We start from the raw sequence: 21,789 nt of genomic DNA on the forward strand, positions 1-21,789 counted from the left end.
GATGATGGTGCAGGATGCTGGGGGGGCGGGTCAGGGCAGAGGGACTGGTACCTGGATGTGGATACCCGGCTCAGTGCCAGGGTCAGGGCTGGGATGCAGGGGCTGGGAGGCTGATGCCCCAGTGATGGGGCATGAGTGCTGGGTGGACCAGCGTGTGGTGATGATGTTGGACTTGGTGCCGGGCTCAGGGCTGGGATGCAGGGGACGGTGCCAGGTTTGGTACCAGGCTTGGAGTCCAAATGTTGCTATCGCGGTCGGGGCCAGGATGCTGATGCTGGTGCCTGGCTTGGTGCCAGGCTTAGGGTCGGGATGCTGGTGTGGGGGCTCAGGGCCAGGATGCCAGTGCTGGTACTGGGCTCAGTACCAGCCTCGAGGCCAGTGCTGGTACCAGGCTCAGCACTGGGATGCAGGTGTGAGTGCTGGGCTCAGGGCCAGGATGCAGGGACTGGGACTGGGCTCGGTGCGAGGTTCAGGGCCAGGATGTGGGTGCCAGTGCTGGACCCAGTACCATGCTCGGTGCCGGAATCATGAGCAGATGCGGGTGCTGGGCTAAAGGCCGGGACGCTGACACTGGTCCTGGTGCCAGGATCATGGGCGGGAAGTGGATGCCGGTGCCAGGCTCAGGGCTGGGATGCAGGGGCTGGTACTGGGCTCGCTGCAGGGCTCAAAGCCGGGATGTGGGTGCCACTACTGGCCTCAGTGCTGGGATCATGGGTGGGATGTGAGTGCCAGCTCCGTGCCGGGCTCGGGGCCTGGATGCAGGGGGCGGTTCCGGGCTCGGTGCCGGGCGCAGGGTCGCGCCGCCGGTCCTGGGCTCGGTGCCGGGACGATGGGCGGGACGCGGGCGGCGGTGGCGGCACGGGCGGCCGTGCCCGCCGGCTCCGGCAGGTGGAGCTCGGTGCCCGCGGTCCCCGCTCGGCGGCGGGAGGCGGCGCGGGGCGGGGCGGCGCGGGCCGGGCCGGGCCGGGCGGGCCGGGCCGGGCATGGCGGGGTAGCGGCGCGGAGCGACCATGCGGGCCCGCCGCCTCCTGCCGCTGCTGCCGCTGCTGCTGCTGCCGCTGCTGGGCGCGGGCGGGCGGCGGGCGCGGGGCGCGGCGGCGGCGGAGCCCGGAGCCCACGGTGAGAGCGGCCTTTGTGTGCGCGGCGCGGGCGGCCGGGGCGGCGGCGGGGCCGGGGGACGGCGGGCGGCGAGGGGACAGCGGGGCGGGTGGCGGCGGCGCCCCCCCCTTCTCCTCCTTGCGCCCCCCCGCTCCGTCCCTGCATCCCCCGCCCCGATTCGCGACCCCCCCCCCCGCCCAGCATCCTTCCGCCACCCGCCTCGTTTCTCCCTCTGTCCCTCTGTCTGTCCCTCTGTCTGTCTGTGTGTTCGCCTTCCCCTCCCTCTCTCCCCACCCGAGCATCCCCCCGGCGGATCCCCATCCGGCGGATCCCCATCCGGCAGATCCCCATCCGGACGATGCCCATGCGGATTCCCCCCAGCCACCCACCGACCGCCCCGGCCGTGTGTCCAGCTGCAGCCTGTTGCCCCCCTCCGCCATTTGTGTCCCACCAGCATCTGTCTGTCCGTCCCCACCCATCTGTCTGCACCCCCACCAGCTCCCCCCCCGCACCCCTTCCCTCCCTGCGCCCCTCCTTGTGCCTCCCCGCCCCCCCCATCTGTCTGTCCGTCCCTGCGCCCCACGGCTCCTCTCTGTCCATCTGTCCCTCCCTCCACCCATTCCCAGGCCTGTCCCTCTGCTCACACCCTGCGTGACCCCCCCCATCTGTCACCTGTGACCCCCGCCCCATCATCTGTCCCTCCATCCCACCCACTCGTGGGGCACCCCCTTTCCCTGTCCCTGTCCGGATTTGGGTGGGTGTCCAGGACCCTGTGGGGCTCCTGAATGCCCAGGGTGCGCAGGGTGGGGGTCTGGGTGGGGATCCCAGGCAGCACCGGGGTACCGGACAATGTCTGGGGGGTCCTGGGCAGGATCCCACCTGCGGCCGCCACCTCCACCCACTCCCGGCTGCCACCCATGGCTGGGGGTGCCACCCATGCGCCCGGTGACACCCGTGAAGCTGCTGCTGCAGGGGCTGGTGCCAGGGCCCTGTCCTGCCCACACAGAGGGTGCTGAGCCCGGCCACCTGTAACCCCCGGTCCTCCTTTGTTTGGTGTCACCTGCGGTTGTCCCCCCTGGGCCACCCATGGCCATGGGCACAGGTGGGGGACACCACTTGGGCCAATGGGGTGGCAATGAGGTGCCAGGGGCTGCTGGCAGCTGCGTGGCCTGTGCCCCTGTCCCCCAGGGAGCCTGGTGCGGTGACGCCACCTCTGTGTCTCGCGGGGCACGTGGTGCTGTCCCCACAGCGCCGCGCTGGGTCCTTTTGGGGACGGGGGTGGCCGGGGCAAGGGGGGTGCCCACGATGGCAGGCGGTGCCAGCTGTCCCCCCGGCAGCTGCAGGCGCCCGGCACGTGGTGGCCGCGGGAACATTCCTGCCCGGCCCGCGCTGCTGGTGCCGGCTGTTCCCGGAATGTGTGGGGGGGTCCCAGCATCCCCCCCTTGGGATGGACCCTCCCCGGCAGCTGCAGGAGATTCCTGGATTCATCTGGGGAGCATCTGGGCTGGGGGGGTCGTACCCTGCACTGATGTGGGGGGGAAATGCGGGTTTCGGGGTGTCCCATCGCGGCTGGTGGGCGCTGCTGGCCGGGTGCCGGCGAAGCCCAGGGAGGGCCCCGGTGTCCCGGTCCTGGGGGGCGGTGGCGCTGGGAGCCGCGGGGCCGCGCGGAGCCCAGCACCCCCCGGTGCCGCTCCCGGGGGGCAGGACGCGGCCGGGGGGGCCCCGCGCGTGCCCGCGAGCCCGGCGGGATGATCGAGGTCGTTGCCTGGGCGACGGCGACGGAGCCGCCGGGCCGGCTGCCAAGGGCTGCGTCTCCGCGCAGGCCGCGCACGGCGCGCGGGGATGGGGACAGCGGGGGGGCAGCGGGTGCTGGGTCCCCTCCCCGCACAACCCCCGCCCCGGACATGTCCCCACCCCATCACTCGGCCGCCCTCTTGGGGGCAGGGGGTCCCCCCCCAAACTCGTGGCAGGGGGAGGGACACCTGTGTCCCCTCCGGTGTGGGGCAGGGGCTGCTGGCCCAGTGGGTGCTGCCATTGTTGTGGGTGCCCGGGTGTGGGTGCCAGGGTGCGATGTCCCCCCCACCGGCAGAGCAGCCATGAGGACAGGGATGGTGCCCGTGACCGGCTCAGAAGGTGCCTGTCACCCTGCTGGCATGGAGCCCACTGGGATGGTGCCCATGTCCTTCTGGGTAGTGCCTACCACCCCTCTGAGCTGGTGCCCCTCGCCCCGCTGGGATGATGCCCCCATCCCCCTGGGACGATGCCCCCATCCTCCTGGGACGATGCCCCCTGCCCCGCTGGGACGATGCCACCATCCCCCTGGGACAATGCCCCCATCGCAGGGTGCTCGTCCCCGCTGGTTCCCTGTGTCCTGTGGCGGGCGCCCTGGGCGCTCCGCAGCAGTGCCCGCGCTGACACCGTGTCCCCGCTCTGCAGAGGTGCTGCTCAAGGTCCAGGTGTACGAGAGCGGCGCGCTGGCCCCGCTGGCGCAGGCCACCCTCGAGGTTTTCGGCAACCGCAGCTCGCTGGCCACTGGCACCACCGACCATGAGGGCGCCGGCGTCCTGCCCGTCGCCTACCGCCTGGGCACCTGGGTGCTCGTCACGGCTGCCCGGCGCGGCTTCGTCACCGCCTCCGTGCCCTGGCGCGTCACCAAGCTGCCGCGTGAGTGCCCGGCACCCCGGCCCCGTGCAGTTCTTCCTGGGGGCTCCTTGGGTGTCCCCGGTGCCTTAGCGGGGCCCTACGCTCTTCCTGAGGGGGGGCCCGAGTCCTTCCTGGGGGCTCTGAGCCTTCATGGGACCCCCCCCATTTCCACACGGCGGGGACAGGGACCCCAGCTCTTTTATGGCCTGGGGGGAGGCAGTCCTTTAGTGGGGGGGAGAGGGACTTGGAACCCTTATGGGGGTCCCAAACCCTTCCTGGCACCCTCAATCCCCTATGGGGGGTCCCGATCTCGTCATGGGGACCCTGATTCCTCCCTTAGTGGGGGCTCCAGGCTCTTCCTGGATTCCCTGAACCCTTTCCAGGGGGGTCCGAGGGCCTTTTGAGGTGACCTCTTACAGAGTGGCTGTTTGGGTGCTGCCTTGAGGCAGAATTTTTGGGGGGAGCCACCTGTTTCTGAGGGGGGGGTCTGAGCACAGCGGGTGGTGGCACTGGGGACAGTGTGGGGGACACAGCCATGTCCCAGCACGAGCGCTTGTCCCTTGGCCCTTCCCGCTATGGCAAGGGGGCCAGGGGGGGCAGCCTGGGCTTGGCGCCAGCCCCCGGGCCCCCGTGCGGCGCCGGGACGGGCGGGATGCGGTCGATGCGGGCGACCTTGCTCCAGGCACTGGCGCTGCCACCAAGGGATGTGTGAGGAGCGGCGGGGGGGCGCTGGAGACAAGGGGAGACACGAGGTTTTGGGGACACATGAGTGGGTGCCCATGGCGTGTCCCAGGCCCCCCAGCCACGTGCCACCGTCCCCATCCTCACTGCCCCACCAGCAGTTACAGCACAATTTTACCCCCTCCCCAAATGTTATTTTAGGCTATTTGGGGCACTGCTGCAGGAGTCCGAGGCGGGGTGAGGGGGACACCCCAAATCCTGCTGGGTACCTGTGTGAAGCAGCTGCAGGTGCCCCTGTGCCCATCAGGCCCCATCCTGCCTCCTCTTCCTCCTCCTCCTTCATGTTCCTGCTGGAAATGGGGGCTGGACATATGACAGGGGGGACGCAGGGGGTTGCTTCATGTGTCACTGTGTCCCTCCCTCTGCAGTTTACGCCTCTGTCAGCCTCTACCTGCTCCCCGAGCGCCCGGCCACCCTCATCCTCTACGAGGACCTGGTCCAGATCCTGCTGGGCTCCCCAGGTGAGTGCCCAGGGCGGGCCGGGGGCCGCGGGCATCCCCTGCGTCCCGCCGGGCGCTGCCCCGCGCTGTCGCCCGCAGGAGCCCGCAGCCAGCCGTGGGTGCAGTTCCAGCGCAAGGCGGCCCGCCTGCCGCGCAGCTCCACGTACAGCCAGCTCGCCGCCTCGCTGACGGCCGCCACCGCCGAGGCCGACCTGCGCGCCTTCCCCTGCTTCCTGGGCGCCGAGCGCAACGGCAGCGGTAGGGGGGGGCGGCCACGGCCCTGCGGGTGCCCGGAGCGCGCCAGCGCGCTCACCCTCGTGCTCCCCACAGCCAACAGCACGTGGCTGGAGCTGGCGCCCATCGCCGCCGTCAGCGTGCACCTCTTCACGGGCAACGGCACCGAGGTGCAGCTCTCGGGCCCCGTCCATCTCTCCATCCCGCTGCCCGCCGACAGCGGCCCCATGGTGGCCACCAGCGTGCCGGCCTGGCGCTTCGACAGCAAGAGCGGTGAGCAGGCCTTCGGCGGGACGCTGTGGCGCGGCCCGTGTGGGAGATGAGTTTGGCTGCGATCTCAGCCTGAAGGAGCCCCGTGGTGATGGCGGCTGCCTCTCTGCAGGCTTGTGGGTCCGCAACGGGACGGGATTGATCCGCAAGGAGGGTCGGCAACTCTACTGGACCTTCGTCTCCCCCCAGCTGGGCTACTGGGCAGCGGCTCTGCCCTCTCCGAACACAGGTAGGGTCAGCCCAGGACCTGCTGCCCTCCTGCATCTCTGTCCCCAGGCCTGGGCATTCTGAGAGGACAGGAGCAGGGAACGGGCGCCAGGCCTGACTTGGCACCCCCTGTGGCAGGGCTGGTGACAATGGCTGCGGGTATGAAGGACATCACCACGTACCACACCATCTTCCTGCTCACCATCCTGGGCGCCCTGGCCCTGCTCGTCCTCATCCTGCTCTGCCTCCTCATCTACTACTGCAGGTGAGCACCCTCCCTGCCCGCCTGGCACCTGCTGGGCACCTTATTGCCGACTATAGGGGGCATTGCTCACCTGGCACCCCCCCGAGGGCCCTATTGAGGGCTATAGGTGCTGTTGCCCTTTTGACACCCGCCCTGGGCACCGTATGGCTGACTACGGATGCTATTGCCCTCCTGGCACACCCTGGGCACCCTGTCCCAGTGCCACTGTGGCATCCTACGTCTCAGGGCTTGCAGAGGGCCATGCTGAAGGTGGCATTGTCCTGTGGTGACCCTGCCTTGTCTTCCTTCTCGTCCCCACCACAGGAGGAGGTGCCTGAAGCCCCGGCAGCAGCACCGCAAGCTGCAGGTCTCGGGCACCCTGGACGCCTCCAAGAAGGACCAGGCCACGTCCATGTCACAGATCAACCTCATCTGCAGCAGTCACCTGGAGACGGCGTCGTCCGGCGGCGACACGGACGTTCACACCCCCATTCTCAAGTCGGCCTTCTCGGCCTCGCGCGAGTTCGAGAGCTCCCGCGAGGAGTTCTTCAAGCAGGTGGCGGCGCCCAAGCTGCGCGGCATCCCCAAGACGCCCACGGACACCCTGAGCCACCGTGGTGGCCTCGCCAAGGAGGACTATGGGCGCCCGGGCGAACCCTTGGGCCTCAAGGCCGCGCGCTCCATGGACGGCGCAGGGCCGGGTGAGCCGCCCTTGCTGGATGAGTACAAGCGAAGCTACTCGCACCAGCGTGTGGAGGAGCGCGGCCCGGCCGCCCGCAAGCACCCGCGGCCCGAGGCCACCTATGGGCAGGAGCCGCCCTCGCCACCGCCACTGCCACCCCCCTTCGAGCACTACGGGGGGCCCAAGGGGGGGCCCAAGGGGGAGCCCAAGGCAGCCGAGTTCCTGCTCTCGCAGTCGGTGGAGCAGCTGGCGCGGCCCACGTCGCTGAGCCAGCCCGGGCAGCTCATCTTCTGCGGCGCCATCGACCACGTCAAGGAGGACGTCTACAGGAATGTCATGCCCACCCTGGTCATCCCGGCGCACTACATGCGCCTGGCGGCTGACTACAGCGCCGGCGAGGCGCCGGCCGGCGCGGGGCCACCTGAGGGGCCGCCCGAGCTGGAGGGCCCGCCGGGGCCCAATGCGGCGCCCACCTTCGGGGTGCCCGAGCCGCAGCGGCCGCTGCTGCCGCCCGCCTTCCCGCTGGCGCCACAGGCGTACGGCGCGAGCGAGGAGGGCGAGGGGGCCGCCTGGGGGCCGCACGGCGCCTCTGTCAGCGGCTCCGTCACCATCCCGGTGCTCTTCAACGAGTCCACCATGGCGCAGCTCAATGGCGAGCTGCAGGCGCTCACCGAGAAGAAGCTGCTGGAGCTGGGCGTCAAGCCGCACCCGCGCGCCTGGTTCGTGTCCCTCGACGGGCGCTCCTCGCAGGTGCGCCATTCCTACATCGACCTGCAGGGCGGCGACAGGAGCCACGGCGTCCCCGACGGCGGCGAGCCCAAGCCACGGCGGCGACCCAAGGAGGAGCGTGAGCGGCTGCCGCCGGCGCCAGCGCCGGCCCCGGTGCCCGGCGGCGACGAGGCCGAGCGCAGCAGCAGTGGGAGCCGCACGGCAGGCGGCTCTCCCGAGGACAACTCGCTGACGCCGCTGCTGGACGAGGGCGCTGAGGGCCGGGCGGGCACGGGGCCGCGGCGCGGGCGTCCCCGCGGCGACAGCTCCCGCAGCAGCACCAGCGAGCCCCGCCGGGACTCCATGACCAGCCCCGAGGACGACATGACCGAGCCTGGCGACGAGCCTGGCGACCGCAAAAGCCCCTGGCAGAAGCGGGAGGAGCGGCCGCTCATGGTCTTCAACGTGAAGTAAGCGGCGTCCCCTCCCCGCCCCCATCCTGTCCCCTCCGTCCCCTCGCCCGGCCACTGCCACTGAGGTGGTGGCAGCCCTGGCCCCTCTGCGGTGCTGCTGAGGGCAGGGAGATGGCGGGAGATGGTGGTGGGGTCAGAGGCCACCCTGAGCCTTTCTCCTGCCCGGCCCCCGCAGGCGCCTGGGACACCATGTCCCCAGGCTGGGGACGTCTCCAGGCTCTAACCACTGCTCCCTTGCTGGGGGACGTGACCTGTGTGTCCCCCCACCGCGGCAGCGGCGCTGGGACCCGCCGGGTGTCCCCATGCCCAGGCCCTGCTGCATGGGCTCCTGCTCCCGTCCCCCCCAAGTGCCTTCCTGCCCCGTGGTGCTGGAGGGTGCCAGGCCGGGGCCACCACGCCTGGGGCCACCCCGTGTCCCCTTCCCTGCGTCCCTTTGCCGTCAGTGTCTTTTTGTTGCCATGACCTTGCTGGATGTGCATTTGGGAGCGGGTGGCATTTGGGGACCCACATGGTGCCAAGTGGGTGATTACTGCATGCTCCCCCCCCAGCCCCTTGTGCCACCCATGCTGGGGGACACCCCAAGGACTGATGCCGGTCCCCTGCTTCTGTCCCTGCAGGGCCGGGGGGGCTGGCACTGCCCCCCGCGCCAGTGGCGCCTCCAAGCTGGCCTAGGAGCAGGGCCCGAGGGCAGGCGAGGGCCCCCTGCACCGCTCTGCGCCGCGGCCCTTGCCCCGCGGGGGATTTTAACTGTGTTTCTAAACGTTTTATACGTGGTGAGGAAAGAAGAAGGGAAAGCCGGGGCTGTGCATGTACCCAGGGCCGGGGGGAGCCCCATGGGCCCCTGCCTGGGCCAGGAGCCGGTGCCCCCGCCAGCCCCGGGCCGCCCTCCCGTTCCTGCTTGTTCGTTAGAATGGTGTTAATATATAAACCCCGTGAGCGCAGCGTGGCTTCCCGTTTTTCCGGTGGGGGCGGCTCGCGCCGTCGTGTCTCGGCTCCCCCTGCGCGCGTGGACAAGGCCAGGGGCATGGGGGTTTCCTAGAAATGTTTTATTGGCACAGTGACACTGCGGGGCGGGCGCCAGGGATGTTCCCGGGGCGGGCGGCAGCCCCCGGGCGTGAGGCCGCCGCGGTCCCCCGGGCCGGCCCGTCACAGCAGCTCCCGGGCAGGAGCGGCCGCGGCCACGTCCCAGCGCAGAGGCCGGCAAGAGCCCAGGGCACAGAGGGACCCAGGGGGGCAGCAGTAACGCCCGTCGGAGCAGCAGGAGCCCTGCAAAGAGCGGGGACAAGGCGCAGCCATGAGGACAGGGATGGGGGGGAGCCACCCCACGTCCCTCCCTCAGCACCACTCACCTCTGCAAAGGGGCAGCAGCCCCATGCGCCGCGGGGGCCGGCGCAGCATTTCTGGCCGTGGCGGCAGGAGCGGGCGGCGCCGCAGGGCATGGGAGCAGCGGGCGGCTCGCGGGTGCCTTGCAGGGGCGTCGGGGCGGGCGGCTTGCGCGGCCGCTGCTTCTCGCAGCTCTGCGCCGCCACGTTGCAGGTGTAGCCCCAGGGGCAGCAGTGCTCACGGTCCTTGCAGCACACGGCCTGCGGGAGCGGAGTGGGGGACCTGCTCAGCGCCAGCCCGCAGGGCGCCTGGGAGGGCTGCAGCCCCCCGCAGCCCCACTCACACTGGGCAGCTGGCAGCAGGCCCAGTCGCCACTGCGGATCCGGCAACAGGTCTGCCCGTCGGCACAGCTCGCCGTCGCGTTGCACTTCACGGCCTGGCCCCGCTGGCTGATGGGCACCTTGGGCACCCAGGGCACCGTGGGCGGCGGCAGCACTGCCGGCTGCCACTGGTAACAGGTGCCGTGCTCCAGGTCGCAGGAGAAGCCCGCGGGGCAGCAGTGGACGCCGTCGGAGCAGCACACAGCCTGGGGACGGGCAGGGATAAGCCGGGCACATGGGGGTCCCCTGCCAGCCCTGCCTGTCCGCAAGGGGCCCAGTCACCTCCCTGCCTTGTGCCCTGGCACGGCCAGACTGAGACCCCCCGAGGCAGGACCCTCCCAGACCTGCTCCAAGGGGCAGCAGCCCCATTTGCCCGAGCTCAGCTGGCAGCACGTGTTGCCGTCGGGGCAGCTCGTCCCGTCATCGCACTTGATGTCCCCGACCCGCGTCCGCGCCGGCGTCTTGGTGTGCCAGGGCACGCGGGCTTCCCCCTGCAGGCAGTTGCCCCCCTCGGGGTCACACGTGTAGCCCTGGGGGCAGCAGTGCACGTGGTCGGGGCAGCACACGGCCTGGAGGACAGAAATAAAGGGGTATGAGCACGGCCCCCCCCCCACACCCAACGTTGCCTCCGTCCCACCTGCAGGGGGTCCCCATGTCCCCTCCCAGCGGGACAAGCCCCGATCTCAGCCCCAAGCATCCCGGTGGCCCCGTGCCACCCCGCTCACACCCGGAGCCCTGAATCCTTTGGCAGGATGAGGCCGAACCCTGAGGAGCACTGGGAAAAGGGGATCTATCCAGCCCTGGGGATAAGATGGTCCTTCTGGGCAGGGATCTCTCTGCTGGGGGCAGGACCTGCCCTTGCTCCTCTAGTAGAACTTGAGTGTCCCCAGACCCTTCTCAACACCTATGGAGGTTCCTCATAAAGTGACCCTGTCTTTGGGGTAACCCAGGATGCCAGCACCTGCCCCATGGAGCTCAGCCCAGCCCAGGGACCCCCCAGACCTGCTCCAAGGGGCAGCAGCCCCATTTGCCCGAGCTCAGCTGGCAGCACGTGTTGCCGTCGGGGCAGCTCGTCCCGTCATCACACTCGACGTCCCCGACCCACGTCCGCGCCGGTGTCTTGGTGTGCCAGGGCACGCGGGCTTCCCCCTGCAGGCAGTTGCCCCCCTCGGGGTCGCACGTGTAGCCTTGGGGGCAGCAGTGCACGTGGTCGGGGCAGCACACAGCCTGGCAGGCACAAAAAGCACCTTGAGTTAATCTGACCCCCATGGGGCTGCCCCACAGGCCCAGCCCTCCTTGGTCTATCCCCCATTCCCTGGCATTTACCCTGCTGCCATGGCCCCCCCAGCACCCAAGGGAGCCCCCAGCTTTTAAGCCCCCACCACAGACCTGCTCCAAGGGGCAGCAGCCCCATTTGCCCGAGCTCAGCTGGCAGCACGTATTGCCGTCGGGGCAGCTCGTCCAGTCATCGCACTCGACGTCCCCGACCCACGTCCGCGCCGGTGTCTTGGTGTGCCAGGGCACGCGGGCTTCCCCCTGCAGGCAGTTGCCCCCCTCAGGGTCGCACGTGTAGCCTTGGGGGCAGCAGTGCACGTGGTCGGGGCAGCACACGGCCTGGAGGACAGAAATAAAGGGGTATGAGCACGCCCCGCCCCCGCACCCCACGTCACCTCCGTCCCACCTGCAGGGGGTCCCCATGTCCCCTCCTGGCAGGACAAGCCCCAATCTCAGCCCCAAGCATCCCGCTGGCCTCGTGCCACCCTGCTCACACCCGGAGCCCTGAATCCATCGTCAGGACGAGGCCGAGCTCTGAGGAGCACTGGGAAAGGGGGAGCCGTCCAGCCCCGCTGGATCCTACTGGGCTCCCGGTGGGACAGTCGGGATGTGGCCCTGGAGCAGCCCCCTATCGCCCCACAGCCCTGGCCCCAGCCTGGCCCCTAGCAGGGACTGTCTGTGCTAGGACAGGGCGCCCCCCCCTGGGGCTCCGCAGGGTCCCTCTGTCCTTCCCAGCAGGATGGAGGATCCCTGTGGGCAGGGGTCTCTCTGCTGGGGGCAGGACCTGCCCTTGCTCCTTCAGGACAACTTGAGGGTCCCCAGACCCTTCTCAACACCTATGGAGGTTCCTCATAAAGTGACCCTGTCTTTGGGGTAACCCAGGGTGCCAGCACCTGCCCCGTGGGGCTCAGCCCAGCCCAGGGACGCCCCCAGACCTGCTCCAAGGGGCAGCAGCCCCATTTGCCCGAGCTCAGCTGGCAGCACGTGTTGCCGTCGGGGCAGCTCGTCCCGTCATCGCACTTGATGTCCCCGACCCGCGTCCGCGCCGGCGTCTTGGTGTGCCAGGGCACGCGGGCTTCCCCCTGCAGGCAGTTGCCCCCCTCGGGGTCACACGTGTAGCCCTGGGGGCAGCAGTGCACGTGGTCGGGGCAGCACACGGCCTGGAGGACAGAAATAAAGGGGTATGAGCACGGCCCCCCCCCGCACCCAACGTTGCCTCCGTCCCACCTGCAGAGGGTCCCCATGTCCCCTCCCAGCGGGACAAGCCCCGATCTCAGCCCCAAGCATCCCGGTGGCCCCGTGCCACCCTGCTCACACCCGGAGCCCTGAATCCTTTGGCAGGATGAGGCCGAGCTCTGAGGAGCACTGGGAAAAGGGGATCTATCCAGCCCTGGGGATAAGATGGTCCTTCTGGGCAGGGGTCTCTCTGCTGGGGGCAGGACCTGCCCTTGCTCCTCTAGGAGAACTTGAGTGTCCCCAGACCCTTCTCAACACCTATGGAGGTTCCTCATAAAGTGACCCTGTCCTTGGGGCACCCCTGGGTGCCAGCACCTGCCCCGTGGGGCTCAGCCCAGCCCAGGGACCCCCCAGACCTGCTCCAAGGGGCAGCAGCCCCATTTGCCCGAGCTCAGCTGGCAGCACGTGTTGCCGTCGGGGCAGCTCGTCCCGTCATCGCACTTGATGTCCCCGACTCGCGTCCGCGCCGGCGTCTTGGTGTGCCAGGGCACGCGGGCTTCCCCCTGCAGGCAGTTGCCCCCCTCGGGGTCGCACGTGTAGCCCTGGGGGCAGCAGTGCACGTGGTCGGGGCAGCACACAGCCTGGCAGGCACAAAAAGCACCTTGAGTTAATCTGACCCCCATGGGGCTGCCCCACAGCCCCAGCCCTCCTTGGTCTTTCCCCCATTCCCTGGCATTTACCCTGCTGCCATGGCCCCCCCAGCACCCAAGGGAGCCCCCAGCTTTTGAGCCCCCACCACAGACCTGCTCCAAGGGGCAGCAGCCCCATTTGCCCGAGCTCAGCTGGCAGCACGTGTTGCCGTCGGGGCAGCTCGCCCAGTCATCGCACCACACGACACGAGCTGGGGACAGAGACACGGGCAGAGACAGCCCCCCCGGTGCCACCCACGTGCCCCTGCTGCTCAGGGGATGCTGTTACCTGCGGTGGCAGCAGCCAGGCGGGCGAGCGGTGCGGCGGGGCCGGGCATCGAGGTGCACTTGGAGCGCTCCAGGTCGCAGGCGGTGCCCTGCGGGCAGCAGTGCAGGTGGTCGCTGCAGCACACGGCCTGCACAGGGGGGACACAGGGCAGCGCCCCGTTGGTGCCACCCCCACGATGACACCCCGCGGGGGCTGGCAGCCCGCGCCGCGGTGCCGCCGCGCTCACGTTCTGCAGAGGGCAGCAGCCGTAGTGGCCTGAGGGCAGCTGGCAGCAGGTTGCACTGTCTGGGCACGCGGAGCGGCCGTCGGGACAGGTCACCTGGCCCAACGCCACTGCGGAAGGGATGGAGGGTGACTGCGGTGCCCTGGGGACCTCCTCCTTCTCCGTGCTCACAGGGAGGCCCTAGGACGTCTCTCTGCACCCCCTCGCTCCCACCACCGTCACCACTCCGGTCCCTACCTGGCAGCCAGGGCCGGGACTGGCGCTTCCACGCGGGGAACTTGGTGCCCAGCGGGTGGTGGCCGGCAGGTGCCAGGCAGCGATCGTGGGCCAGGTCGCAGACGGTGGCGCGGGGACAGCAGTGCACCTTGTCCGGGCAGCACGAGGCCTGCGGGCATGAGACCCGAGCAAGTCGCTGCTCTGTCCTCTCCGAGCCGGACCCCCACGTGGGCTCCCCTATGCGGGGCCCTACCTCGGGCATGGGGCAGCACCCCCAGGCGCCGCTGGGCATCACGCAGCATGTGGAGCTCTCGGGGCACTCAGACTCGCCGTCGGGGCACTGCACGGCCCCCAGGGCTGCGGGCAGAGCAGGCGGGTGCCAGGGGGGTCCCGCGCTACCCGGGCGTGCGATGCAGGAGCTGCCGTCGGCGCTGCAGCGGGAGCCGCGCGGGCAGCAGCGGTGCCCGCGGCCGCAGGAGACGCCCTGCAGAGAGAGGGCAGCGCGCGGGCAGCCGGGCAGGGCCGCGCTGCACCGCACGTCCCCATGTGCCGCGGGGAAACCCGGGCGCGCCTGGGCCACGTCCCTGGCGCCAGCCTCACCTCCGCCAGCGGGCAGCATCCGAAGGAGCCCGGGCCGGTGCGCAGGCAGCTGGAGCCGCGCGGGCACCGCGAGCCGTCCGGGCAGGCGCGGCCGGCCACGGTGCTCGCGCTCTCCGTGGGAAGCATGGGCAGCGACTGTGGACGGCGGGAGCGGGTGAGGCACAGGGGCACCTGGCAGCCCCGCTCTGCGCCCACCGCTGCCCCCAGCACTCACCGGAGCCACGGGGCATGGGCCCCCACCGGGGCATCGCAGCGAGGCCACAGCTCCAGCCAGCGCCAGCCACAGCAGTGCCAGGGTCCTCATCATGCCGGGGAACCGCCCTGCGACTGCCCAGCTGCCTCAGTGTCCCCGGCCGCGCCGGAGCCTGCGGGACTGCGCAGCTCCCGGCCCCGTGTGCGGCCGCGGCCTCCCGCCAAGCTCGGCCCGACGGCAGCCGCGATAACGCCTGGCTGGGGCGCGGGGGGGCGAGGGGGGCCCGCGCCGCTGCCAGCGCCCGAGGGACCCGGGGCCGCCCCGTCCACTTTCACTTCCCTTCCCGGAATGGGCCCGGCCGCTCCCCGCTCCGCTGCGCAGCCCGGGCGGGGGGATCCGAGGCCGGGGCGGCCGGCGGAGCCTCCTCCCCGCCGCGTGGGGCAGAGCCGGGATCGGCAGCAGGAAAATCCCCCCCGGAGCTGGCGGGGCCGCCCGCAGCTGCGGCCGCGGGGCCGCCGTTTCCCCGCCATGAGGAGGGGGTCCGCGCACGGCCGGAGCGGGGCCAGCGCCGGGCTCCGCTCTGGGGCTCCCCGGTGCCCCCCGCCTCGCTGTGCCCGTCCAGCCCACAACTCGCCAGGGCCCTGGGGGCTCCCGGGCCCGGCGCCCACCGCAGGAACCCTGTGGCGGGACGTGTCCCCGTCGGGGACGTGTCCCCGCGCCGCTCGTCCCACGCGCCCCGCGCTGCCGCGCTCCCCGTCCCGCGGCTCGCGCCCGCCATGGGGCCCAGAGGGACACGCAGCGTCCCCAAAACCAGCGTCCCCCGGAGCCCCCGCCACAGCCCTGCGCCTCCAGCACCTGCCAGGAGCCCCGGTGCCCCCGCACACCCCGGAGTCCCCGAATATCCCGGTGCCTCCCGTACCTCCCGGTGCCCCCCTATCTCCTGGTGTCCCCAAACACTCCACTGCCCCCGTAGCTCCCGGTGCCCCCCCCGCCCCGTACCTCCCGGTACCCGCCGAACATCCCGGTGCCCCCCGTACCTCCCGGTGCCCCCGTACCTCACGGTATCCGGCGAACATCCCGGTGCCCCTGTACCTCCCGGTGCCCCCCGTACCTCCCGGTGCCCGCCAAACACCTCGGTGCCCCCCGCGCTCCCCAGATCCAGCGCCCCCAGCAGCTCCCAGCGCCGCCCAGCCCTGAGCCCCGCTGTCCCCTCACGCCTGTCGTCCCCCGGCGGTGCTTGGCGCTACCTGGCCCAGCCCCGCCGGCCCGGCCCAGCACTGTCCCTGTCCCGGTCCCGATCCCGGTGCTCGGCGCCGGGCCCGCCGCAAGGGTCGCGCCGACGGCCACCCGCAAGCCCCGCCCCGCGCCCTCCCCCATTGGCCCGTGCGAGCCGCCTGCCGCGCTCCCATTGGCCGTCGCGCGCAGCGGGGCGGGCCGCACTGCCCGCCCGTCCTCAGCCCGCGCACCGCCCTCGCCGGGTCATGTGGCGCGTGGTCACATGACCGCCCCCCCCGGGCAGTGCGATGAGTTTGCGGGGGCTCGGGCCGCGCAGGGGCCGCCCGGCCCCCCCGGCGCCGCCTCCCGGGGGGGGCATCCGAACAGGGCCCCCCCACGCGCCCCACGGCGCCAGCCCCCCCTCTCGCGCCGGCTGCCGAAAGCAGAAGTTGGCCCCGCACGGAGGTTCCGGCGCAGCCCCCGCACCCAGGGGCGCCCCCCCGCACCCAGCTGTGCCCCACAGCGCCGGCCGCCCCCCCTCGCGGCGACAGTGACACCCAGACCCGCTCTGGTCACCCGCGGGGGCAGCAGGGTTTATTGCCCGGCCGCAGGGGCCGCCCCCCCTCAGATGGCCGACTGCTCCTGCAGGAAGCCCTCGGCGCCGGGCAGCGGCCGCTCGGGCTCGGCGGCCAGCGCCGCCTCGCGCAGCACGGCCACGTGCTCCTCGGCCGCCGACAGCGAGCGGTCGATCCAGTCCAGGCCGCTGCTCTGGTGGCAGGCGCTGCGCGTCACCAGCACCAGGTGGCTCACGGAGAGCAGCAGCGCCGTGGTCCTGCGGGGCGGGCGGTGGCATCAGCCCCCGGCACCGCATCCCCCCCAGCACCATGTGCCTCCCGGCATCATGTCACCCCTGGCAGGGCGTCCCCCCCAGCACCGCATGCCCCCTGGCACCAGGTCCCCCCGGTGCAGCACCGCATCGGGCAGCTCGGACACATGTTGCCGAGCATTGTCCTGGCTGTGCCTCGGTTTCCCCACCAGCAGCACAAGGTTTGGGAGCAAAAGCATCGTGAATTGTCCCCCCCTCTGTGACTTTTTGGAACCCCCCTCTACCCATCCCCGCCAGGTGGGACACCTGGACCCCCTCGCTGCAACACCTAACCTGGCATCTAGCAGCTTGGGATCCAGCGGCGGGTACATGGATCTCACCACGTCATCCACCCTGCGGGGGCGGGGGGAAGTCAGGCGGTGGCGCTCGGCACCCCAGGGATGTCCCCTGCGTCCCCCCCGTGTGGGGGGGGCTGCAGCAAAGACGAGATCCTGGCATTCCCAGCCTCCTCCCAGCATCCGCAGGACCCCAGCAGGGCCACCATGGGGACCCTGTTGTCATTGGGGGCTGGTGCCACATGGACCCGGGGCGTCAGCCAGAGTGTCCTCCCCCAGTCACCTGGGGCTGATGCGCTTGGCCACCACGATGATGTCGCCGAGGCTGGCGGGTGACTTGACGCGGGCACCTGAGCCCATGGTCATGGCAACCAGCTTCTCGGTGAGCGTGTGGCAGATCTGTGGGGGCGAGAGCGGTGGGAGGCACCACCACGGAGCCCCTGGCACCACGGACACCCCCCGACAGCACCATGGAGCTCCCGGCACCGCCACAGAGCCCCTGGCACCACAGACACCCCCTGGCACCACCACGGAGCCCCCGGCACCACGGACACCCTGGCACCACCACGGAGCCCCCGGCACCACGGACACCCTGGCACCACGAACACCCCAGCACCATGGACACCCCCAGCACCACAGACACTCCCTGGCACCAAGGACCCCCCGGCAGCACGGACCCGCAGCCCTGCCACAGCCCCCGCATGCCGCGCCGGGCCTCACCTTGAGGATGGCGATGCAGTGCGAGACCAGGCCCCTGCGGACACGGAGGAGGGATGAGCCCGGCCCCACCGGCCATGAGCCGAATCCAGCCCTGCTCCAGCGGCAGCAGAGGCCGGTGGCTGAGGGGGCTGATCCCAGGCCCCCAGGTCGCTCCTGGTTTGTGGGGCCAGGAAGCGAAGTGCCCCAAGGGGAGTTGTCCCAAGGGGGGAGTCCAAAGGGATTTGGCACTAACGTGGGGAGCAAGATGGGGCAGGGAGGAGACAGGAGGGCACCCAGTGCCGTCTCCTCAGGGGACGCGCGGGCTTACGAGGCGTCCTCGATCCAGTGCTCGTTCTCCAGGATGGCCTCGATGTGGGGGTTCGTGATGACCACGTCGTCCAGCTCCAGCTCCGAGGGCTCCGACTGCGTCTCCATGGCCCCCATGAGGTCCACGATGGGCCTGTGGCAGGGACACAAGGGCGTCTCAGCGCCCACTGCCACCCCCCTCATGACAGCGAGGATGAGCTACGGTGACATGTGGGGCCACCATGACAGCAGTGCCACCTCTCCACTCTGGCTTGGGGGCTCCAAGCTCTTCCCAGCCCTCAGGACCTGTCCACGCGGAGGAGGTGGCTGGGTGCGGACACCCAGCAGCCCCCGCTGAGCTCAGGGCACCAGCACCACGTGGCCACCCAGCCACCGAGCCGCCACGGCCAAGGTCCCTTGGTGGGGACGGGCCCAGCTGGGCAGGGGGACGCGGGACAGCACTCACTTGGTGTCGTAGTGGTGCAGCAGGTCCTTGGGGCGGCAGTAGCGCTGCCGGCAGACCACGACGAGCGCCACAAAGGAGGCCAGGAAGATGGTGGCCAGCACGCCGATGGCCACGATGACGACCGTCTCCATCGCTCTGGCTCCCTCAGGCGCGACGCTCCATGCGGGACGCGGTGAAGGCAGGGAGGGCGTCACGGCCCACAAGCCGCCTCACGAGGTCCTGACCCCGCCGCTTCTTGCCCAGTTTCCAACTGCTTTCCCGGATTTCCTGCGGATGCCTGGAGCTGCTGTGATCTCCCCCTCAGTTCTCCTGCCACAGCTCCAGTGCCGAACCCAGCTGCCACCTTCCCTCCCCAAAAACAGGAGCAGGCAGAAAGGTGCCACGGGGGGACCCGGGGAGCAGGGATTGTCCCCAACCTGTTACTGGGCCCATGGTGACAAGGGGCGTGTGGGGAGGGCACAGGAATTGTGCTCAAGCCGTGGGGATGCCCGGAGCACAGGACACAGGGGGCTGGGGACCATCCACAGGACAGTCCATATGGGGCTGCGGGGACACCCACGGCTGGGTCTATATGGGGTGATAGGACTCCCAAAACCAGGTCCATATGAGGCTGTGGGGACATCCAGAGCCAGGTCCATATGGGGTGAGAAGAATCCCGAAGCCAGGTCCATATGGGGCTGTGGGGACACGCAGAGCCCAACCTATTTGGGGCACCAGGGCTGCAGCCATCCTGCTCTGCACGGGCTGCGCAGAGCCCAGTCTCTCCTGCCGCCCCCCGCTCCAGCCCGCCGGCCCCTCGGGACGTCCCTCCCGCCCCGGCCCGCCCCGCGCGTGGCCCCTCGCTGCGGCCGGGCCCCGCGTCCCCGTTGCCCCGTCCGGGCGGGCCCGGCCCTCCCTACCTGGCCGCGCCGCCGGGGCCGGCGCCGCTTCCGCAGCCGGGCGCGCGGGGCGACCTTTGCACCGGCCCTCGCTCCACCCTCCCCGCGGGCCGGGGCCCCGCTCGCCCCTTTGTTACTCGTGTTCCGGGGGGGACACCCAGCCCTCCGGGCACGGCCACACGCGGCGGCCCGGCCCCAATCGGGGTGTCCCGCGCGGGGCCGGGGCCGCGGCGGCACCGTCCCGCTCACCTCCTTCCCGCCGTCGTTCCCACTGGGATTAGCGGACTAATGCCCTGCACCCCCCAACCCCAATCCCTCTGCGCTCCTTCCAGGCGGGATTTCGGCCACTAAAGCCGATCCTGGCAGTAACCCCTTGGTGCCCGCGCCGGGGCTGGGCAGCCAAGCACAGGGTGGAGGGCGCTGACAGGGCCCCCGGGGTCCCGCATGGCTTTTGGGGGGGCGGACGATGACTCTGGAGGACCCACCAGGGCCTCGCACGGTCCCGGGCGGGGAGCGGGGAAACTTCCGAGAGTCCCGCATGGCCCAAGCAGGAGTCGCTCCGGGGGTCCCGCACGGGCCGGGAGGGGGGGGTCGCTCCAGGAATCCCGCACTGACCGGGCTGGGGGGTCGCTCTGAGGGTCTCTCGCAGCCCGGAGGGTTCGGGAATCCCGCAGGGCCCGGGGGGGTCGCTCCGGGGGTCCCGCCCGTCCCGAGCGGGGGTCGCTCCGCGGGTCCCGCCGCGGCCGCCCCCTCTTCCCCCGCACCTGGCTCGGCGCCGTGGCCGCCGCGCACAAGATGGAGGCGAGGCCGGGCCGGGGGCGACGGCGCCGCGCGGGCCGGGCCCGGGGCCGGCGCTGGGGCCCAGGCGGGCCCGCCCGCCCGAGGGGCCCCGGCGCCGCCCCGAGGGGCTGCGGCACCGCCCGCGCCCGCCCTGGAGCGCCCGGGGGGCCCTGCGCGGCCCAAAGTGTCCCCCCCATGTCCCAAAGGGTCCCCGCCATGTCCCGAGGTGTCCCGGAGCGCCCCAGGGTGTCCTTGTTGTGGCTCAGAGTGTCACCGCTTGCATTGCAAAGTGGTCCTTCTGTGGCCCAAAGTGTCTCCATTGTGCCCCCAATAGTTCCCCTGTGGCCCAAAGCATCCACTTGTGTCCCAAAGGCTCCCTACTGCATCCCAAAGGGTCCCCACTGTGTCCCAAAGTGTCCCCATTGCTGTAGCCCAAAGTGTTTTCCTCATGTCTCAAGGAAACTGTTCCAAAGCATTCCCTTGTGTCCAAAAGGACCCCTCGTGTCACAGCACCTGTGCTGTGTCCCACAGTATTCCATGGCCTCCCAGATTGTCCCCTGGTGCCCCTGCTGAGTCCCAGGGTGCCCCTCCAGAGCATCCCCTCATATCCCAAAGCATCTCCGTTGCAGCCTGCAGTGTCCTCATCATCTCCCAAAGTAACCCCACTGAGACCCAAACCACCCTCTTGGAGGCTAAATTGTCCCCCTCATGCCCCAAAGCATATCCCCTGTGCCTATGCTGTCCCTGTCACCTCCCAAGATGTTCTCGTTGCGTCCCTGCCGTGTCCCCATGTGGCCTTGTAGGGTGCCCAAGCATCCTTGTCACATCTCTTAGTGTTCCCATTAGGATCCAAGGCACCCTGTTGTGCCCCAAACCATTCTGCTGTATCCCAAATTGTGCCTTTCATGCTCCACGCTGTCCCTACTGTGTCCCAAACCATCTCCATCGTGTCCCAACAGGCACCCTGGGGACAGCCGTGATCCAGCTTCCCAGTTTGCTAGAAGCGGCTGCAGGGACGGAGCAGTGCGGGGGGCCCCATGGGCCCCTGGCTTTGCCCTCCACCTCCTGTGCTCTGGCCATGGCTCCGGCGCACGGGAACGGCGTTTCTGCCACGGGGTGGTGCACGCAGCCGCCGCGGCCGCACAACACGAGCCCTCTTCCTCCCGCTGCCAAAGCGCCCCGTGCTCCAGCCCTTGTGGCTTCGCAGCCGGGATCAGCTCCGGCGGGGGGAGATGGAGGAGCAGGACATCCCCAGCACTGCTCCAGCACTGGGCGTGCGAGATAACGCCCCATTCGCCCACCTAAAATGTGCTCTTTATTCAGCAAAAGTCACAGCGAGGTCCTGCCAGGCGCTGCCTCTGGCCATGGGCACAGCTTGATGTCCCCAGGCTCTCTGCCACCTCCGGCTGCCTGAGGGACGATCCCTTGCTGGACAACGTGGCTGTTTTTTGTCCCATAGGCCAGGCTGCCACCCTGCGGTGTCCCCAGAGCCCCCGGAGTGACGTTTCTGATGCTGGACTGGCCTGATGTGCTGGGGGGTCCTGGCCAGACCTGCCATATCACAGTGGCACGGTGGCGCCACCAGCCATGCAGGGAACAAGGACCTGCAGCCCCCAGGCAAAGTGTCCCACTGGAGTGGGACACGGTGGGACAATGGTGACGCAAGAGGAAGAGGAAAGTTAAAACGCTGCTGGGGACAAGGAAACGGGGAGCGGAGGGTTGGAGCTGGGAAGAGCATCATGGTGAGACACGCTCCTCTCCATGTTCCTCGACCCGGAGGGGGCTCAGGGCTGTACCGGGGAGTCCCGTCCTTGTGGGGCTCATCCTGGTCGGGGAACAGCCACAGGGGACTGTGATGGTGGGGACTCTCCATGCCCACGTGCCTGTGGGAGCTCAAGCTCCTCCACAGCAGCTGCTCACTCCTCTGGGGGTGATTCCCTGAGAGCAGCGGCCCCTCTAGGGATGAGCAGCAGAGGACAGCGATGGCCGGGGGGTGGCCCATTCACCTGCCACTTGAACTGTGTCCTGGATTCATGTGGCAGCCAATGGCCTGGAATCAGCCAGGCCACCCTGCTCCGGTGCTGCCCGTTTATTGAGCCAGCTCTGGCCACCACCATGGTCCATAGTCCGAGGACAGGCCAGTCCTACACCACGGCGCACCAAGGGTCCTTCCTCTGCCA

At 70.4% G+C, this 21,789-nt stretch overlaps 3 protein-coding genes across 3 annotated transcripts; 1 reads left to right on the forward strand and 2 right to left on the reverse strand.

Annotated features, from left to right (window-relative positions):
* The first annotated feature begins 1,010 nt into the window (after positions 1-1,010).
* FAM171A2 (family with sequence similarity 171 member A2) lies at positions 1,011-8,443 on the forward strand. The gene is made up of 9 exons (XM_088537231.1): positions 1,011-1,119; positions 3,535-3,762; positions 4,851-4,943; positions 5,022-5,180; positions 5,253-5,429; positions 5,539-5,655; positions 5,772-5,898; positions 6,202-7,737; positions 8,358-8,443. The coding sequence occupies exons 1-9, from the start codon at positions 1,011-1,013 to the stop codon at positions 8,410-8,412; spliced, it is 2,601 nt and encodes an 866-aa protein (XP_088393357.1). The 3' UTR covers positions 8,413-8,443.
* Positions 8,444-8,886: 443 nt separating this feature from the next.
* GRN (granulin precursor) lies at positions 8,887-14,218 on the reverse strand. The gene is made up of 16 exons (XM_088537211.1): positions 14,126-14,218; positions 13,912-14,046; positions 13,711-13,795; positions 13,565-13,668; positions 13,333-13,480; positions 13,099-13,205; positions 12,873-12,999; positions 12,698-12,795; positions 12,311-12,535; positions 11,654-11,878; positions 10,833-11,057; positions 10,446-10,670; positions 9,788-10,012; positions 9,407-9,649; positions 9,090-9,323; positions 8,887-9,006 (listed from the first exon to the last, which is right to left on the reverse strand). The coding sequence occupies exons 1-16, from the start codon at positions 14,216-14,218 to the stop codon at positions 8,887-8,889; spliced, it is 2,619 nt and encodes an 872-aa protein (XP_088393337.1).
* A 1,724-nt stretch (positions 14,219-15,942) lies between these two features.
* On the reverse strand, positions 15,943-18,112 carry TMEM98 (transmembrane protein 98). The gene is made up of 6 exons (XM_088537134.1): positions 17,952-18,112; positions 17,508-17,639; positions 17,201-17,234; positions 16,764-16,879; positions 16,479-16,538; positions 15,943-16,151 (listed from the first exon to the last, which is right to left on the reverse strand). Exons 1-6 carry the CDS (start codon positions 18,080-18,082, stop codon positions 15,944-15,946), a joined length of 681 nt encoding a protein of 226 aa, XP_088393260.1. The 5' UTR covers positions 18,083-18,112; the 3' UTR covers position 15,943.
* Positions 18,113-21,789: the final 3,677 nt, after the last annotated feature.

This window comes from Tinamus guttatus, unplaced genomic scaffold, assembly GCF_059628265.1.
Source record: "Tinamus guttatus ecotype Peru unplaced genomic scaffold, ASM5962826v1 Tinamus_guttatus_pri_ptg000732l, whole genome shotgun sequence".
NCBI classification, from domain to species: Eukaryota; Metazoa; Chordata; class Aves; order Tinamiformes; family Tinamidae; genus Tinamus; species Tinamus guttatus.

What these genes read in the sequence shown, in the direction of transcription:
- FAM171A2 (XM_088537231.1), top strand. Translation starts at nt 1,011, where the DNA reads ATGCGGGCCCGCCGCCTCCTGCCGCTGCTGCCGCTGCTGCTGCTGCCG. An exon ending in GATCCTGCTGGGCTCCCCAG is followed by an intron (nt 4,944 to 5,021) that starts GTGAGTGCCCAG and finishes TGTCGCCCGCAG; the next exon opens with GAGCCCGCAGCCAGCCGTGG. An exon ending in CTCATGGTCTTCAACGTGAA is followed by an intron (nt 7,738 to 8,357) that starts GTAAGCGGCGTC and finishes CTGTCCCTGCAG; the next exon opens with GGCCGGGGGGGCTGGCACTG.
- GRN (XM_088537211.1), bottom strand. Translation starts at nt 14,218, where the DNA reads ATGATGAGGACCCTGGCACTGCTGTGGCTGGCGCTGGCTGGAGCTGTG. An exon ending in GCTGCTGCCCCTTGGAGCAG is followed by an intron (nt 11,058 to 11,653) that starts GTCTGGGGGCGT and finishes TCTGTCCTCCAG; the next exon opens with GCCGTGTGCTGCCCCGACCA. An exon ending in GCTGCTGCCCCTTGGAGCAG is followed by an intron (nt 10,013 to 10,445) that starts GTCTGGGGGGTC and finishes TCTGTCCTCCAG; the next exon opens with GCCGTGTGCTGCCCCGACCA.
- TMEM98 (XM_088537134.1), bottom strand. Translation starts at nt 18,082, where the DNA reads ATGGAGACGGTCGTCATCGTGGCCATCGGCGTGCTGGCCACCATCTTC. An exon ending in GCCAAGCGCATCAGCCCCAG is followed by an intron (nt 16,539 to 16,763) that starts GTGACTGGGGGA and finishes CCGCCCCCGCAG; the next exon opens with GGTGGATGACGTGGTGAGAT. An exon ending in CCCAAGCTGCTAGATGCCAG is followed by an intron (nt 16,152 to 16,478) that starts GTTAGGTGTTGC and finishes CCCGCCCCGCAG; the next exon opens with GACCACGGCGCTGCTGCTCT.